Source organism: Pezoporus occidentalis, unplaced genomic scaffold (assembly GCF_034315485.1).
Source record: "Pezoporus occidentalis ecotype Australia unplaced genomic scaffold, CSIRO_AGI_Poc_V1 ctg203, whole genome shotgun sequence".
In the NCBI taxonomy this organism is placed as follows: Eukaryota; Metazoa; Chordata; class Aves; order Psittaciformes; family Psittacidae; genus Pezoporus; species Pezoporus occidentalis.
In genome coordinates, this window is record NW_026913889.1 from 1447238 (window position 1) to 1467400 (window position 20163).

Below are 20163 nucleotides of genomic sequence, written 5' to 3' on the forward strand. Positions count from 1 at the left end.
GAGTCATCTTCTGGGTGACTCTTTTTCCATTAACAGCAAGGAAACGCCAGAGAGTTAGGCTGCTAATTTAGGAACCCAATTACAGTGTTTGGTACCAATTAAGACCTTGACCTATTTAGGGTATCTTTAGTCTACAGTGGTTATTTTACTGCCGTTTTATCAGGGTTCCTTAACTAATACTCCAGTACTAACCTGATGCTGATTATGCCTTAGTAGAGATAAGAGAATTGCCAGGCTTCTCTGTGTTTCTCTTCAAACACAAGAAGTTACAACACATGGGTGCTCTCCTCCATCTGTGTGGCACCTCACAGTCTCTGCCTGAATGGCAGTTCTTGTGTGACTACGTTCTGAAAAATTGTAAAATGAAAGGGAGAAATGGAAATGAAATGTTAGCTTGTCGCCTGTAATGGTTTGCTCAATTAAATATGTCTGGGTTTGTACAAACCTAAGATTCTTTTCACCCATCATTCAGATATCTGGTTCAAAGAACAGTAAAGATATTTTCTACCTACTCTGAACAGCTAGTGTAATTTATATTTATCATTTTAAAATACATTTACATTGTAATTTACATTGTCCCTCAAATTATTGACAGCTTGTTGTTAATTTCAGCATTAATGAACCATTAACAAAGACCTAGCATTATGAAACTGGAGTTCCAGTAGGATTTTAAGAGAATATTGGCAATTTACAATATTGGCAAATCCTTAAATCACCCTGAAATTGACGATGAAATATGGCAAATTAGAGTGATATGTTTTTTTACATTTTTGGATCTTTTTGTTCCTACAGTGCAATGAATGCTTTAATCATTCCATGAAGTACACTACTACTTAGTTCTCTTTGCTGAGTACAAATGGTTGATAAGTAATTCTGAGCACATTCCGTCTCAGAGAAAATTCCAAATTATATTCCCCCCAGCTCTACTGAATCTCCTCAACTCCCATTTCAGTTCTGGTGTTACTTTAGGGTTTATCCCTAATAGGAAAATGGTTCTGGAACACCTGAGTTACATTTTCTTTTGCTCTTCTGGGAAAATTGCTATACATTTTAAGTTAGGGACTCTAAACTCAGCCAAATGTGCCTATATTTAAACAGCCAGCTTATGAGGAATGCTACGCACCTAGTGCTCCTTGGGAACTCAGCAGAAGTTACAAGTGCTAGATACATTTCAGAGTCTAATTTTCCTCCAGGAAGCAGGTCTATATATAGTTTTTATGTGAATGAGGAGAAACAGCTGGAACCAGACATGGCATAACAGCCTACCTCTCCCAGTGAAGTTTATTCCAAGAAACAAATATTGAATTATGAATTTTCTTCATACTCCACACCTGATGCAAAACCCATCCAAACAAGAACTCCCTCTAACAAAGGAGGGTTTGGAGTCATAAAGCATATCAGAAATGGCTCCATAAGCCTTGTTGGCATGAGTCTGAAGTAAAGTATACGTCTGCAGACACTAATCCTGTTTTAGATGGATTTTGGCAACAGGAAATATTTTTCTCAAAGCAGAGCTTTGTATATTTTTTGAAGGCCTTCAAAACAGATAAAGTGATTAAGCTTTAAATACATAGTATGCAACTTTCCTGTCAGCAAGCCTTGGTCTTTCACAGCCTCCAGACTGACAGGGAAAGGGTGTATATCCCTTTCCATGTTGTCTATCTCTGAACAACAGATATACACAGAGTAGAATCAAGGACAGGGTATTATTATATGATTAAGCTATTGTGAGTTCCTTGATCTGCTTTAGGGCTGGGAATTTATTTTCCTGTGAATTTCTCTAAATCTTAAATCTAGAGTCTAAAAATGCTTACCCATTTTTTAAACATACCCATTGAAAATAGCATCATCAGGCAGCTTTTCCATGGAACATAGAAACTGCATGGGTTTTGATGTAGTCTTAAAATAGCTTGCATTTTCAGCCTGCAGTCAGAAAACTCTACATATTTTCTGCTAATTCACTGTGTTTGTTTTTCTTGACATAAGTAGAATTTTTGGTGCTTCCTTCCAGGAAGGTTAAGTATTACATTTAATAATGTAATATTAATGAGAACAAGATTAGCATGAACTCAAATTTCCATCATTGTATGTAATGTGTAAAGAGAAAAAATAGGCTGCATGAGATTTATTTTCTGTTTACCCTCAGAAGCTTTACCAAACCATCCTCTGAGGTAGTATTGTAATCAGCTAGATACAATGGTCTGCTCTACAAATGAAACAGTAGATCAGAAAACCAACATCAGCTGTTCTGCAGAAGTGAGGGGGGGAAATCCTGAACCTTGTAGTGATAATTCTGTGTAAAGATACATACATACAGCATACTTCACTATTTTTTAGCAAGCAGTTGATAAGTTCAGAGAGAGATCTTAATGCTGTTACTTGCACCTAGTGTATGTGACTTCCCTTTTCTCAAATAGAGTAAACAAACACCTACCCATAAAGTAACTAGTTTTACAGTGTTCTTCATAGTGGTAGATTTTAGAAGAACTCAGAATAGTAGTGCTACTCATGACTGGAAAAACAGCTCGTTCCCTGGACACATAATTTTGCAGAGCATATACTGCCTCTCAATCATGCCATTGCATGGCATAGGCAAGACAGTGCTTTTATAGAAAGAAGTGTCATGACCTGATGTTCTTTTCTTTGCTATATTTCATTTGTTTTCATGAGGAATTTACTACAGAATTTTTAAATATTTGGCTAATGACTTAACCTATTACCTGCAGTCAGTATTTAGTGCTGAGTGCTTGTATGCTTACCATGAAGTCTGATTACCTTTTAGTTAAAAAGTGCTAGAAAACCCATGAAGATATCCCAATGGAAAGCTACTATAGGTAAAGTTTTATTTAGATCTATTCCATTGTTGAAGAACTATGGAAGTGGAAGCTAAGAGGAATTGTAAGGGTGATATTTTTTCATCGATATTATAAATGTAAAATTAATGTTGGGGAAATTTGAAAAATAATAGGTTTTTTAAGGTGGCTTTATGAAAGGATTGATTTATATTTAATATAAAATGAACTATAAGGGTTAACATTCTCATTGTAATATTTGGTGATATGAATGGGCTGCAAAGATTGTTGACACTCTGAATATTTCAAGTATCCAGGGAATTACAGACCAGTCAGTCTCGCCTCTGTGCGTGCCAAAATCTTGGAGCAGATTCTCCTGGAAGGCATGCTAAGGCACATGAAAATCAAGAAGGTGCTTGGTGACAGCCAGCATGGCTTCACTAAGGGGAAATCCTGCCTGACCAATTTGGTGGCCTTCTATGATGGGGCTATGGAACTCATGGACAGGGATAGAGCAGTTGATGTCATCTACCTGGACTTGTGCAAAGCGTTCTACACTGTCCCACACGACATCCTTGTCTCTAAATTGGAGAGACATCAATTTGATGGATGGACCACTCGGTGGATAAAGAACTGGCTGGATGGCCGCACGCAAAGAGTTGTGGTCAATGGCTCAATGTCCGGCTGGAGACCAGTAACGAGTGGTGTCCCTCAGGGATCGGTGTTGGGACCGGTCTTGTTCAGCATCTTCGTTGGTGACGTGGACAGTGGGATTGAGTGCGCCCTCAGCAAGTTTGCTGATGACACCAAGCTGTGTGGTTCGGTTGATACGCTGGAGGGAAGGAATGCCATCCAGAGGGACCTTGGCACACTTGTGAGGTGGGGTGATACCAACCTCATGAAGTTTAACCATGACAAGTGCAAGGTCCTACACCTGGGTCGGGGCAATCCCAGGCACAGCTACAGGTTGGGCAGAGAAGAGATTCAGAGCAGCCCTGTGGAGAAGGACTTGGGGGTGTTGGTCAATGAGAAATTTAACATGAGCCAGCAGTGTGTGCTTGCAGCCCAGAAAGCCAACCGTATCCTGGGCTGCATCAAAAGGAGCATGACCAGCAGGTCAAAGGAGGTGATCCTGCCCTGCTACTCTGCTCTCGTGAGACCTCACTTGGAGTATTGTGTGCAGTTCTGGTGTCCTCAACATAAAAAGGACATGGAACTGTTGGAACAAGTCCAGAGGAGGGCCACGAGGATGATCTGGGGACTGGATCACCTCCCAAATGAAGACAGGCTGAGAAAGTTGGGGCTGTTCAGCCTGGAGAAGAGAAGGCTGCGTGGAGACCTCATAGCAGCTTTCCAGTCTCTGAAGGGGAGCTATAGGGATGCTGGGGAGGGACTCTTCATTAAGGACTGTAGTGATAGGACAAGGGGTAATGGATTAAAAATTAAACAGGGGAAGTTTAGATTGGATATAAGGAAGAAGTTCTTTACTGTAAGGATGGTGAGGCACTGGAATGGGTTGCCCAGGGAAGTTGTGAATGCTCCATCCCTGGTGGTGTTCAAGGCCAGGTTAGACAGAACCTTGGGTGATATGGTTTAGTGTGAGGTATCCCTGCTCATGGCAGGGGGGTTGGAACTAGATGATCTTAAGGTCCTTTCCAACCCTAACTATTCTATGATTCTTTGATTCTAATACTGTTCTTCGTAAGTTGAAACCTTTGTCCAGTACACAAGGGCTGTGATTTATAAAGCCAAGGAAAGCTTTAATCTTTACTATCACAGTGCCTATCTTAGTATTTTCTTCGAAGGCCCGATCCACATTTTGCTTTCTCTCCTTGACTGTTATTACAGTTTAGATTATTAGTTTCTTGTCAAAGGAATTAGTTCATTTCATCCTGCAATTATGCTACTGTCCTTTCTAGCCTCCTCCAAATTTATAGTAATTTAAAAAACTGAAAAAATGGTTCTTCCCCTCCAACCACATAAAAAGTAGGGAATGCATGCAAATCATTTAAGAACACACAGAAGGGACTGATACTTCTACATCAGTCTTAGGTTTACTGGGCCATCATCTTGCTAGCATTGTTGGGGAAGAAAAACTATACTGTTCTTGTGCAAGGAATTATCTAATAATTTCTTTTCATCTTTGAAGGATTAGATTGATAGTATCTTCAGAAAGTACCAGCACCAACTATCCCAGATAACAAGCCCTAAAACCAATGCCAGTTGGCTTGGAGGAAAGATTATTTTGTTACAGTTGGCACAAAAGGACTCAAAAATCATAAATAAAAATCATCAAAATTCAGGAACTGTTCAAAATGCATTGTATAGGCCACTCAACATGTACTTGCAAAGCAGATTTGATGTTACATTATGCTACTTGTTCTGCATTCTGTGATAAATGCTAAATTCTGGGAACTGTAGAGAGGTGGCATTACAATCTGCTAGAGCTAATGTCCCTTACATTAAAAAATTGCTTTTGGGCCTTCATTTATTTCATATCCCTGTAAACTATGTTTATTAATGGTCTTTTAGGTGTTTCTGTACATGCTACACAGTCATAGGTGATATCAGGCACACGGTGACTATATTATTCTATGCAGTTTGTGAGATCATTTTCTTGGCATTTAATTACAAGATCAGGTTTTCATTTGTAGGCTCAATGAATACCAATCTGTTTAGCTCTAATAAGAAGGAAAAAAGAAAAAAAAAAAGTTCACAGTGAAATGTCATATCATATTAGAATATTTAGTAAAAAATGAAGTTGGGAGGACTGTTAACAATTCTGTTATACCATCAGTGATCTCTGCCTCTGATAATGGTTATTAACTAACACTTTCCAATACCTTCATAGTGACTGTGTATGTTACTGAGTAACACAGCTTAGTTGTATTACAGAAGAACATAAATATATAGGTCCATTTCCACTAAAGAAATACAGTGTGCTTACAGTAGGATTTGGATAGGTTTTGCAGCCCTGAAAACCCATCCTCAGTTGCTGCAGTTTTGGAGGTTACTGCAGAATAGATGTCTGTCTGTCAATCCCATAAACGCCTGATTCATCTCTCCTTGCCATGCTCAACTTTGCCTGAACCTAAGCTCTTTGGCTCATCATTTATCAAATAATGGGAATTTAGAAACTAAGCAGCCCTTCTGATAAAAGACTAGCAAGATCATATTTCTCAGAAAAGAAAGATACGGCCCCTTCTTTTAGAGGGTACCTGAGTGCAGCAGGGTGCAGCACCCTTGCTTATAGACGAAGCGTATCAAAGAAGGCAGTAAGAATGCAGAAGACTCCTAGCTTTTAACTCCAGGTTTTGGTGTCCAGAAGCCAGTGCCCTGTCCTCGCAGCTGACTACACTGGTAGGTCAGAGTGTCATCTTTCTGACTCCATGATGCCTCTATCTCTGGATGCTCAGTAAGGCACATGAAACAGCAATAGTAGGAGGAACTTTTCTTCATTAGCCGTATTTTACCTATGAGATGCAGGATTTCAAACCCTTTCAGAGTTCCTTCCTGCTTGGGTGACTGTTGTGGTTATTTTACAAAGCAGGGGAGATTACACCACCATGACCTACTCTAAGAGACAAGATTTATCTCCTTGCTGTTTCCAGGACAGCTATTTTTTCTAGTCTCTGTAGGAAGGGTGGTGATTTCCACAGACAAGATTATTGACTCCAGTCTGGGCTGTGTGCTAAAGCCCTTTATTAAAACTACCCTTGTAGTTTGCTTTTCTACCCAGCTTCACTGTTATGAAGTGTTACAGGACCTGTCAGAAAGTTGACAGGAATCTGGACTGCAGTAGGAGTTACCTGTAAGGTCCTGGGCTTTATATGAGAGGGAAAATTCCTGTCAAGAAATATCCCACCCTATTTAAAGAAAAAAAAAAGAAAATTAAAAAAAAGGAAAGTGAGAATGCTGCATTTGCTCAGAGGAGGATCAGTGAGTGAGCAGATCACATCTGTAGCCACAGGTAGGCAGTGTGCCTGTAGAGTGGTACAGGAACACACTGTGGCTGGAGGAAGGACTTTTTGAGTCCTTCCTCTAGCCTACCTTTATTCCCAGACCTCTTTCCTAATTTTATTCTTTTTGACTGATTTTGTCACCTGCACCCATGCTCAGGGAGATCAGTGACCTAGCAATGACAAACGGTGAAGGAAAAGGCAACAAAATGAACTAAACTGGTGCTTGACAATCATGTAGAACACAGGAGAAGGAATGTGGAAGGAAGAATACCTTTGATACTTTCCCAGCCAGGAGAAAGGAGTGAGTTCTGATGAAGCAAAGTGTATCAGGGAAGTAGGCAATGAATTTCTTGTAGGGAAGTGCATTCACTCTGTATGATGGACTGTTAGCTCCTACCCACTATGTCCTGAGAAATGATTTATCATTATTTCATATCTCCCTAGCACTAAGGAAAAGCTTTGAGATTTAGAAATACTGCACTGTGGGTAAAGTTCTGAGTTCAGGGAATTGGTTCATTTACAGCTGGATTCGGCTGCTCTCTTTAATTTTCTCAAAGATGGGTTAAGCATCAAGTAACTCCACCATCATTTTCTTCTTACACCTTATGTCAAAAAGATCTCTCACAGAAAAAGACTTCATCAATTGCCCCTCATCCTTCCAGTCCCAATTCCAGTCAGTTTTCTTACAAGGTAGTCCAACAACCCTTTTTTGTCTTTCATGGAACTGAAACCAATACCTATTTCAAGTTTCTCAAATACATATAGCCCTACCCCCACTGTACTTCTGCAGTGCCTCTAGGGCAATAAGAGAGAATCTAGGGCATGACTCTGAAACAACGCACAGCAATGTTTCTCAAGCCAAGAAATATAAATGCATATCCAGGCAGATGGGGAAAAAAAAATCTCTTTCTCAGCACAGAAATGTCTTTATTATGCTATCAGTTTTCTATTCACTTCAGTAATTTCAATTAAAAATTGTATTTCTTATTTTATGTTTTGTACAGTCAGCTGAAGTTCTAACACTAAATCTGTTTAACTCATAAGCTTCAACCAAAGGCCTGAGCTATGGACACTATTATTATCACATAGCTATGGAGAAAAATCAAATTAAAATGTTTGATACCACTCTATAGTTTCATTTTTCCCTTAAAAACTAAATAGAACAAATAACATAAAGCAACAGTCCCATCCCTACTTGTACATAAATACACAAGCTTCTTTGCATATTGGCACTCAGAATAGAAATGCTGATTTTACAAGCTATCATTAGCCTCATTTTATAGATAGGCAATCTGAGGCAGTGGCAAAAGCACCAGGAAGTCACTAGTTTCCATACTGAAATGAATAGAAAGTGGAAAGAAGATTTAAGAGGTCTGCAGCAGCTCTGATGTTCTGTCTGCTAAGTTCAGTTCAGTTGCCCTGCAACTGCTGGCAGTAGAAGCACACTGCTGTTCTGAAGGCACTTTGAGCTTTACATCCTAGAAATCACAGATTACATTTGTAGCTTTTTTTTTTTCGTATTTTTGATTTCTAATGGAGGTATTTTTGGGAGACTTAATCCCAATGTAACATCACTTTTCCCCTTTGTTCACCACCATGGAAAGGCAAGAAAAGCAGTCAGATGTATTTAACTGAAGAATATTCTCTCTGCACTTGTATCAGGAGGTCCTGACACTGTACCACAATGCAGCTAGAAGGAAAAGGAGTAGAGGTAGTTATTTTTGGGACATCTCTTGGGCACCAGCCACCCTGGAACTCTAGCTTCCTAAAATTTGGCTTCAATTAAAACGCATTATTACAGCCTTCTCCATCTTGGTTTCACTTGTTCAGTTCAGTTAAATTTAATGTCTTGGAGCTTGTCCCATTGAGCAATTAACATATATATTCCATTGAGATTTTCAGTTAATTCATTTATTTGTTTTTCTTCTTACTGAAATCATTAGTGCATTGGAAATAAATTTAAGTAAATATTCTTTTCTGGATTCAGTTCAGATGATTCACTGTTGTTTAGCCATTAGCATTTTTGCTTTGAGTTTGAAACAAATTGGCTCTTGTTCCCTTAAAGAAAGAAGGAAAAGAAAATGTACATTCTTTTCTGTTTGTTTCTGGTAGTAAATTCTCAGTTTCAATTCAAATCCTATTTATTTCTCAGAAACAAGGTTCCAGCTAAGCCAGTTATTTTTGGTTTTGTTTTGTTTTTTATTTTTCAAAAAAAAAAGTATCTCTGGCTGTGCCTGAACATCTCATATCACATAAATAATTTCTACAGACTACTGCAAGAATAGAGTTACTATGTACTGCCAACAAACCAAAAAGAGCTATAGTTCTACTAAATTTCTTTGAATGGGATGTTAAATAAAAGGCCCTTTTGGACTGTTTGTTCCAGATTTTTAAGACATGATTTTCCTCTCTACTTGGTTATGTCAGTTCAGCCACATTTCCGTAGACGAGGAGGGTAAACACACCTACACATCACACATCCTGCATGGCTGCCCTGACTTGTATGTGACATCTAGGCAGGTTCACACAGGCAAGTGCACTGTGTTACCACCTCCAAATTTAATATGCAAGACAGGACATAGAATGTAGCCACTATACATATCAAAAGGAAGGTTTGAAAATGTTGGAACATTTCTTGTAGTTATGCTGAAGTGATTCTGTCTTCAATTCACATGTACCTACATACCAATTGGAAGAAATTGAAGGACACCTCTGGGACATCAGCGAGAACAGCCTTTGCCAACACCCTGCAATATGTGAACATACTATCCCAAGGCATCCTAAAAGCACTTCAGTCCCTAAAAGTTAAGCAGTTGGTGAAGAACCGCTTGGTGCATCTCATTGGCCCCTGAATACTGATGTTGGGTGCCATTCTCACCGTAGAGCGTGAAGTATTCACTGCATCTTCAGTAATGTGAGATAACTCTTTCTCCTAATGGAGCTGTCCAAATTTGGATAAGTGATCTCAGTTTAAGTTTGCATTAATTTGAAGGCTGAAATGTGAGTCACTCAGGACCTCATTCACAAGTGGGCAAGGCTTTCCTCCTTCAGTAATGAGCAGTTTCTGTAAGAAGACCAAGGCTGAGAATGAGGGACAGCTGCCACTACATACATAACTAACTGCTGCATACCTGTCACAGCTCTGAATTCCTGCCCAGGTTTAATTCCCTGCATCATATTACTAAGTCAGATGGGGAAAATAATACTTCCTAATCTCCCATGCATCTTGCAAAAACAAGTTGTTTAAGGGCTGCTTAAATCTGGACACACAGAGGTATCTTAGGTTAAAAAATGAATTGTGGTTAGAATTAATTCCTTCAAAGATTATTTCTTGAATGCTTATTCTTCAGAAAGTTGGCAATTCAGGACTGCCATGAGAAGAGGAAGAGAGGACATATGTATGCGCTTCAGTGTCACATGTAGAACTTCATAAAGACCAAGAAGTTTTACTTCTTGGTAGGACTGATTCCATGGAGCCCAGCAAAAGCTCATTGGCTCAGATCATTCACCAGCTACAAAACTGTATATTCAATTAATTTCTAACTTTCTGTCTTGGCAAAAGAGAAAAAAAAATGTTGCTTTTAAGTTGGCAAGACTCTTCATTAGGGGCTGTAGTGATAGGACAAGAGGTAACGGGTTAAAACTTAAACAGGGGAAGTTTAGATTGGATATAAGGAGGAAATTCTTTCCTGTTAGGGTGGTGAGGCACTGGAATGGGTTCCCCAGGGCGGTTGTGAATGCTCCATCCCTGGCAATGTTCAAGGCCAGGTTGGACGAGGCCTTGGGTGACATGGTTTAGTGTACGGTGTCCCTGCCCATGACAGGGGGGTTGGAACTTGATGATCTTAAGGTCCTTTCCAACCCTAACTATTCTATGATTCTAAGTATCTGAAATCACTTCACAAAACATTACAAATCTGACTTAGCAAATTACTTGGTTTGCAGATGTTAATATCTAATTTCTTCAAAAAAAAAAAAAAACAGGTTAATGAAACCAATCAGTAACGAATATAACTTGCTGTTATTTGAGCGCTTGTGTTTTATTAAAATATCCACTAAATATCCTAGCTGAAATTAAATGTATCTAAAATTTTAACTTTTCTTGTATTAATATAAGGTATGCTATTAGGGTTCATGAACATTTTAGTGATGATATCTGAACTAATTACATGGCATGCATTATTCATCCAGCATATCTCAAGATCAAATCCAAATGTGGTTAGTTTCCTCCTTTTGGTCATTATGGTGACTGTGCCTATAAATTTAATATCTTTCCACACCACAAATATTAGAAGGAAAATATTTCCCATCTTGATCTAAACAGTAACTTTTTAATCTTGAGTTACTAGTAATTTCAGCCTCGGGCTCAACAAAGCTAACAAGACTACAAGCTGAGGTTGCTTTTTGTTAATTCTATAAAGTTCTGCTAGATATAAATGGTTGCTGAGTGTTCTATACATGTTGTCAGCCTGGTAGCTTTAAACAGTTCAATCACCTTCAATCTAATGAATCTTTAATTTGTTGGTTTACTATTAAAGGAAAATGACTCATCAGGTGGGAGATTTTGATTCACAAGTCTGCATTTAAAATTGTCTCTTGGTACTGAACAGAGTGTAAACATTACTGTTCCCTTTAAAAATACTTTCTTATAATAATCATCAAAATGCTGCAATGTTGTTACCACAAATTGAAGTTTCAGGTTATTACTGTAGAGTACTATGATATTTTTCATTGAGGTCTGAAATAATGATAATTCTTACTTGCAGATTTAGGGTGAAATAAAACAAAGATTGTAGGAAACCATATTTTCTTTCAATTCTGTTACTTCATTTTTCTATGAAGAAAGCTGCATTTATTTGAATGCATTGGGAATATGGAGGAAGGGCAGATATCCATGCCAGAGGCTGCGAGCATGGATGGAGGCAGTTCAGACACTGAAGCTTCTGGAAAAAACTGCAGCTCAGAGCATCTCATTTAGGCCTCTACAACTACCTTGAGTGGTTTTGTGGTACACTTATACAGCCAGATATAAATTTAACCATAATGACACCAAAGGGATGGAGGGGAGGTGGTTATTCCCTGCTGCCGGCTAGAAGGAGATACTTACAAGCCTCACCTCCATCTCTAAACATGGGAAGGTGTCATTTTCACAGCCTGTGCATGCAAATGTTGTCCTAAGGCTGTCATGTAGCCTTACAAACAGGTTATTAAAATTCTAGCAAACACATATTGTCTGTTTATAGTCCTCAGCCTTTTTTTTTTTTTTACTAGTCACCACTGTTAATGGAAAGCATGCAGTACATCTAGAGGAAGGTGTGTTTAGGTGAGGAACTGTTCCCCAGGAACCTGGTGTGTTTATGTGACATAACCCAGCATTCAAGTATCAGTCTCTCTGTAGAAAACAGCTGAAGTTACTCTGCATGCCTCCTGCTTCCAACACTGGGAGGTGATATTGCAGTCCTTTAGACAAACATTGTCAGTTACTTTTGTCCTCTCCAGAAAAATGACAAGGAGCTGTGTTTCAATACCTCAGTTAAATGGGCAGTGAAACCAGGCAGTAAATTGAAGCTAGTCTGGAGTTATCAGAAAGCACAGGAATGAGTCCATGAAGAGTTTTCTACCTCATAAATTTTTTACCACAATATTTTTCAAATGTTGTTGAATCAAAGTCATAGACAGAATCAGGTACTAATAATACCAGAACCTCAGCTTGTGTAATCAATTCCCTTCTTCATTCTAGTGCTAGAATATTTTTTTTTTATTTATTTTTTATTAAAAATTTAATTATTTTTATTATCTTTCATTCCCTATCATGTTATTATTTCTATTCCTCTTTGTTTACTTGTCCATTCCACTGTATTAGAACATCAAAATCACCAAGTCACGTAATTGCCTTTCTAAATCCACATAGTCATCAAGTAGGTGCCAGAAGTGTCATAAGAATCTCTGTTCAGCTGCTTGTTAACCTTTCCTTAATTTTTTGGCTAAAACATGGAGCCCTTGCTCACACCAGCCCCATGATTCCTGAGTTTAACACAAATTTCAGAAGTGTCCTCTGAGCCTGGCTAACTCATGCACCTTGCATGAAGAGTTGCCACCACAATCCCTACAGTAGTTTTCTGGTGTGCAGTGGACACAGCTACAGAAGTCTGGTCAGTATCCTCCTGCCTGCTGTTCCCTGAGCAGTTCTCAGGGGAAATAATACATGGCAGTGGGGTGCTGGCATAGCCTCTGCAACTTGTGTTTGCCATGGTCCACTTTTTAAGTTCTAAAAATAAATGTTTTACCAGACATGGATCCTTACATGATGTTCAACTCATGTGTTCCTTTCTTGGTACCGTTGGTAGCTCTTCCAAACACTAGACACCAACAATAACAAGCTAGATTAAGTTTTCACCTTGCAGTGCAATCAATAGATATTCATTCTGACTTCTCTTTCCTCCACATTTCCTTGTTCCTTTGCTTCCTAAGCACTATACATGAGTCACCTTGTAAGATTAATCTTAAAACCTTTTCATAAACCACAGCGAAACAAGAAGAGACAAATACCTCAAAGCAAAATAGTACAAGGCTTATCTTGTTGTTTATTAAGCTTTATGGACACTCACTGCCATCATCCCAAATGGAGGACACTTCTGTCTGTGTGATTCGTCTTCTATGTATGTCTGTTCTTCCCTCAAATAATGCTAGACTTCGAGCGAAATATTAGCGATGCCATCTATAGCACAGAGATACACCATGATAAATGTATGCCTTCTGCTGTTTAACATTTGATTTGAGAAACAGTGAAGGCTTTCAAGTAATATTTGCATGAGCCTCCATTTTAAGTAAAAGCTCGTGACAGAGCCATCCACAGTGGTTCTAGTATTCTGATCATGTCAACCTTCCTTTTTATTATGTATTGCTCAAGTAGCCAAGAGGATGTTTCTTAATACAGGATTATTTACAAAATGTCTGTCGCAATGACAGATAAGTTACAAGAAAAAAGAAATCCATCTCTTCATTTCAAAGTACTGCTCTTTGTTGTTTACCTGTAAGAGTGGAGAGGGAACAGCACAAACTGTACCAGAGAAGCAGAAAAGCACGCAGAATAATTCCGAAACAAATTTAGTTGATTAAATGCAGTACATTAAAACCAGAAATTTTAATCCTGACATTTTATTATTGTTAATGAAGAGCCCAGCTATTGATCTTTCCTCCAGCAACTGTCTACTGAATCCACTGGACTTAAATTTAGAAAAAGTGTAGCCTAATGAATTTTTGTAATAATTGCTATACAAGGTAACTGCAAAATTTGCATGGTGAAGCTCCTCTGAGAGAAATTTATTAGATTTCTACATCAATCTGAAAGTGCAAAGGCTTGCAATTCAGCATGATACAAGTTATTAACCTCTCTTGAATAAAGAAGGAAAAGAATATTATATTTTGTTTAACCTCTGTGGATTCAGAATTCCAAAATTATAGGGCTCTGTGAATAGATCAGAACAGTAAAAGCTTAGAAATTTTCCCCAGCTATCTCATTATCTGAAGCAACATAGCTCTGTCTACGAAGGGAGCTACTAGTTAGAATGATCACAAAAAAGTATAAATCCACATTACAAAAATACTGGATCATTTCATTAAAATTATTTTTACTTAATTCTAGTTTCTAAACACATTTATTCTTTTCTCCTTACTCCTTGATGTGCACCCTGAATGAAGCTACTGTGGGATCTTGAGTGGGCAGCGAGGCAAACCCATCTTTCCCCTACTGCCTCTCCATTGGAGCAGCTTCTTGAAGGACTTGGGTGCAGAGACTTGTCAGAGCCTGGAACCTGGACTTCAGGAACTAGCACAACTTCTGCATTTCTTCATTTCTCCTAAGCAGTGGACAGACTTTGACTTTTTCCTGTCCACCAGCACTTTGCCACTACTCCTCTGCTAGAGAAGCCATCAGAGCCAGCCCTCTAGTTCATGTGAGCTCTTCCTTGTCTGCTCCAGGCAAAAATCACTGATCATTACACAATGTGAACTATGGTCTGAGCTAACCGAGGTGGTTTTGCCTGAAAGAGGTTAAGAAGTGTTCACATGCACTGCTCTGATGTCTCTGCTCTGAGGGTACAGGAACTAGCAAGACGAGCCGCTTGAGTACCTTCTGCCAACACAACTGGATTCAGAAAGCTGTCTGTGGCTCCATGCTTTTATAATCACTGAAGCAGGCTTCATCATCATCAGTTATTGATTTTCAGGGTTTAGTTACAGCTGGAAGAGTTTAAAACAGCTTCTCATTATGATGAGTGGCTTAAAAATAATGAATATTTAGGATTTATTATTTACAAACAAGGTCATTTACATTTTTAGGGTACTACTGTATTTGCATCAGCATTACTTTACTGAGATCTTTCTGATTCAAATCAAGATGCTGATATTGTTGGATCCTCTCCACATCAAGTACTCCTCATTAACTCAAAATCTTTACTGAATAGATTTAAATGAGGAAAGAAATAGAAAAAAAATCACATTTTTAATGAAGTGAGAATTCTCGCTAACTTCTGTGGACCAAGATTTGAATGCAGAAATAATCCAACGATCACAAATTTGAAAAAAAAATCATCAAAGCAATGCAATAATTTCCTACTACTCTTATCTTCTGTAAAGATGTAGGGCATTACAATCGTATTTTTATAAAACACTTATGGACAGCAAGCTACAGAAGTAAATTCAAAAATGTGTATTCAGAGCATTGCAAGCAATATTACAAACTTACCTTTCTAGAACAAAATATGCATTTAAGTACTAAAACGGGGTTTGATCCATATCTACTTGATATTTGGTCAAAACTGTTTTCCATGGCCCCACTGTTCATTGGGTGGGGTATTGCCCCAGTATGAACTGGGGCAAAGACATTGAACGCATTTTGCAAAAAGGAAATATAAAGCCAGCAAAGCAGCTTGTGGTTCGGCTGCATTGATCCTTGGTACTGCTGGTATAAGCTACATATTTAATAATACTAATATGAACGATACATAACATCATGTGAACTTACATCAAACAAAATATGAAATCATATGTTCCATTACTGTGAACTAAGAATGAAGCCAAGAGGTAAAGAATCCAGAGTTACATCCTTATCCTGAGTCCAGAGAAAAGGATTTCCACATTCACTTTTGCATGTGAAATTAATCTCAACCTGTGACTAATGGGAATCAATAATAAATGAGTCAATACTGTGCTAAGTATTTGGGATTTTTTTTAATTACTTCTTTTGAATGCCTTTGCATTTTTATTGCCAGTTAATATTATGAAAGACAATGCATCTACTTGAAATTTTGCCAAGCCATCATAATAGGATACAGCTCAGTACTGTACCTTTAACAGTAATCATTTTACACTGTATCTGTTTCCCTTTCTAATAATTTCAAATTCATTAAGCTACTACCATACTGATTTTTATGAAATTCAGATCCTGAGGAGGGGTTTGGCATAACTAAGAAGAAAAATGTAATCCCTACTTTCCTGCAAATACACAGGGCCTACTGGGAGAGAAGTACGGGAACATCCGAATACCAGGGGAAGTTGAGTCAGCAGAATTTGAAATGATCCTCGATGCTGCTATAGAAGCCAAGCTAGAGACAAGGATTTTAGAAGAGTGGTACTGCAGGGATGAGAATGCAGTGCCACCAGCATATTACCTCAGACCAAAATCTGAAATGCTGAAGAGCTACCAGAATACAGTAAGTCATAGTCACCTACTTACAAAATTCTTCTCTCAGTACAGTGGCAGGCAGTCCCTAGGGTCAGCACTTGCTTCTGTCTCTGAAGTAGCTTCTACGGCCCTGTCCACACCAAAGCAACCGGTGCTGTAACACTCCTTTCCCATATATGGTGCAGCTCCCAAGAAATATGATGGGTCATGGCTCTGGTAACAGCCAGAACAAGTGCATTGTAGTCAACCTGTTGGGGCTAGTGAGGCAGTTTCACAGATTTCTCTTATTTTCTGTGATATTGGAATAGGGAATGCTCAGGCTCTCCTGCTCTGGTATTGTGCCTTTGCTAGATTTCAGGGAACAGGATTTGCAGAGGAAATACACACTTTCCCTTCAGTTCCCATATAAGAAAACTCTCTAACAGTCAAAAAAGTGCTTAATGCTATCCCAAGTCAGATCTCATACTTTTAATTTACTAACTGTATTATAGCAGAAGAGTTTTGAATACTGTTAATTATAATTTTTAAAACAGGCATTTGTCTTTAATTGATGGCAATAAAAACTGTGTATCACCCAGGGCTCAGTTCTATACTCCTCTACATCCAATATACCCAGGGACAGATTTCAGTGTACAAAAATGAAGTCCTTAACAGAGTATTCACTTCTCTTTGTGCACATACTGTATTCTGCAAGAAAATGAAATTAAATCATTATATTGCATTCACTTAATTGTGTAGCAGATTATTTTTCTCTATTGCATGAAAAAACATTGAAAACATGAAAAAAAAAAGACATGGAAAGAGTTTTAGTGAGTTGAAGACAGTATAATGTGGCTAATTCTGAAGTACTGATCACAAGGGAGAAATCGAGCTCTGTAACTTTGCACTGTTTGCTAATGGCCACAATATCTCTATGAATAAAGCTTGGCTTTTTTGTTGTTTAAACTTAGTACCTTTCCTCAAGCTATTGATACACAAGAGTAAGTAAAAAGATGTTCATAACCTAAAGCTAGCATAGAGTTATATCTCAGAAATGTACAAAAGTAATAAAAGATACACAGCTCTGAACATGTCAAGATGGAATTGCTGGGGAGCTTATTTTGGAAGCTGGTCTTTTTCCTCCAGGAAAACTGGAGACCCCTTAAACACTTCACTTGCAGTAAGTAAAGCAGCAGTGACCACCAGCTGCCTTAGGGAAAACCTCCATCACAGCATCTGTGAGATAGCATCTGAAAGGATTAGTGAATTTATATTAGAGTCCGTCTCTGAAGACAGTAAGATTGCCGTTGCTATAGCAATGAATGAAAGTAATGTCACACATAATCCCGCATTTTTCAAATATGGTAGTTGAAATGAGGTGCTTAATTACAGGTACGAGGAACCTCATTTCAGTTTTGAGATCCAAGTTTTTAGGTTTTGAGATCCAGGTATTCTTGCTTCTCATTGAAGGATCAATAATTTTAGCAGGATTACTGCTGCTTCATTATCTTTATTTCAGGCTGGATTCTCAAAACCCTCTTTCTATAAAGGTGTTATTGGTCTTATTCTTGAAAAATATTGCATTAGCTGCCTACAGCAGGAATTCAGAAAATACTCAAAGTAGCTAACTTTCATACCTCTAAAATGGAATGCATTAATATTATCTGCAGTATAAAAAGTTGAACTCATTCATTTATTTTATTGTATGCATTTCTGTGTTACAATGTTATTTATGACCTTGAATAGACTTCTACTTTCTGAAGCTGTAGACGTGTGTATTCCAGCTACTGTTTAACTATGGATATTTTTAAAAGATGGAATCTTCTTCAAGCTGTATGAATGAGAACAAATGGCAAGATATATCAGAAGAGATCAAGAAGATTTTTAAGACTGCTGTGAAACTGCTGTATGAGAAAGGAAAAATGAAACACAGCCAAGCAAAGAGATATCTTTCCTCTGGTAAAGTTCAGACTAAATATTTATATATATTCATTTATTATATTTTCTATCAACCTTTCCACAAACATGAAAATATATTTCTGTTCGCATTTCCCATATAATTGAAGAGGGAAAAAAATGTTCACTGTGCTTGCTTGAGATCAAAACCTCTGTGAAAGTACTCAGCAATTTTTCTGTGCTTTTTCTGTTTTTCACAGAAAACAGATGCAATCGTTTAAGAATCTTCATGTTGAGTCAGGGGGATGTTCTTGAACTGTTTATAAAGAAAGGTTAACAGACTGTTTTCTTTTCATCCTCAGCTGTTGAAGATGAACTTGATTTTGCTTTGGGTAAACAAACACCAGCTTTCCTGAAGAAGTGTGTTTGCTACATTCGGAAAATTGCCAACATTGAGCGTTTCGTTAAAATTCCAGAGATGGGAAAATACATGGATGTGATACATACGGCCGGGAAGTACCTACGAGATCCAGAAGCCCATGAGAAACTGATCAAGCTCAGGGATGAATTCATTCCTACCATTGTCGCATCATCCAATCTGAGAGTGTACACATCTGTCACTCACTGTGACATGAAACTGGGTTACTCCCAAGAAGTGGAGAACCATTACATCGAAGGACTTGGTAAACAGTTCTATGAAGATATGATTGACATAATCCAGGCAACAGTGCAGCAGAATTTTGACACCGAGACTGACTTGCTGTACGATGAAGTTCTTCAACACTCATCGCTGTGTAAAACATACTCCACTTTTTATGAATACAGATGTGAAGCATTAAACATAGTTCATAGGTATATTCTACCCAGCAAAATAGGACACATTAACCCTCTTATCATATATGGTGGACCATGCACAGGGAAGACTCTTTTATTAGCCGAAGCAGCAAAGAAGGTAAAAAAATACATAATATGGTGAATTTAGGAGTGCATGAAGGCCAACTTATTTTTTATTATTCCTTTTGTCAACAGATTTGATATCAGCCTTCAATATATAAAATTAAAACAATAAAAATTATATTCCACATATTATTGTACACATACTAAGTAAAACTTAACCTTTCAGTAACATGTTGTCTGTATCATGCTTAGCCAGACCAAAAATACTTTGTCAGAGCTCTTAAAAACCTAATAGGAATCAATATATTTTTGAATTTACAACATGTAATTTAGAAGGATCTCTTTCCCTCTTTTTCCATCGAGGTTCTGCAAACCTGGAACCATCTAAACATCATATGCTGGTTTTAGTCTTAATCACAAATGGAATATATCTTTCCAAGTCGTGCCATCTTATGTTCTCATTAGAAATTATTCTGGAATTAGGCTGATACACTTGCTACAAATCTGTCTGTAATAACTTGCAAAAATACCTGTACTTACTTATCTGACATACGCTGTTTAAGTCATTGAGCAGAGTACTACAGGGAGATGAGTGAAACAGTTTGTGCAAGGCAGGACCAGATGCAGAAAAAGACCAAGCTGGCATCAATATGCCTAATTCTCTAGCTGGGAGTCACCACATTGAGTGTCCTGCAGGGTGCTTAGAGAATTTAGCACAGTAGCTGGGAAACAGCTGTATCAGCAAGAAGGAACTAGAGAAGGGAACAGTAATGTTTTAAATTCCGTATCTTTCACAAATGTGACTTCCTGTAGATTCACATTAGTTGCATAAGTGAAACTGGGTTTTGCACCTGAGATCTGAGTACAAAAGATAACCTAGAGACTCCCATTATGCTTTTCTTTTAAAATATTCTGTAATAACTTGAGGTAAAAAGACTTAGCAAGTAAAAGA

At 38.1% G+C, this 20163-nt stretch overlaps 1 protein-coding gene across 2 annotated transcripts in view; it reads left to right on the forward strand.

The window, feature by feature from the left end:
• NWD2 (NACHT and WD repeat domain containing 2) overlaps nt 1–20163 on the forward strand; it is a 59935-nt gene that overhangs the window by 33445 nt on the left and 6327 nt on the right. For both annotated transcript variants that reach the window (XM_062618780.1, XM_062618781.1), the window contains 3 exons: nt 16264–16467; nt 18233–18377; nt 18677–19266. In XM_062618780.1, coding sequence (XP_062474764.1) covers nt 16264–16467; nt 18233–18377; nt 18677–19266 — 939 coding nt within the window. The remainder of the gene's footprint in view (nt 1–16263; nt 16468–18232; nt 18378–18676; nt 19267–20163) is intronic.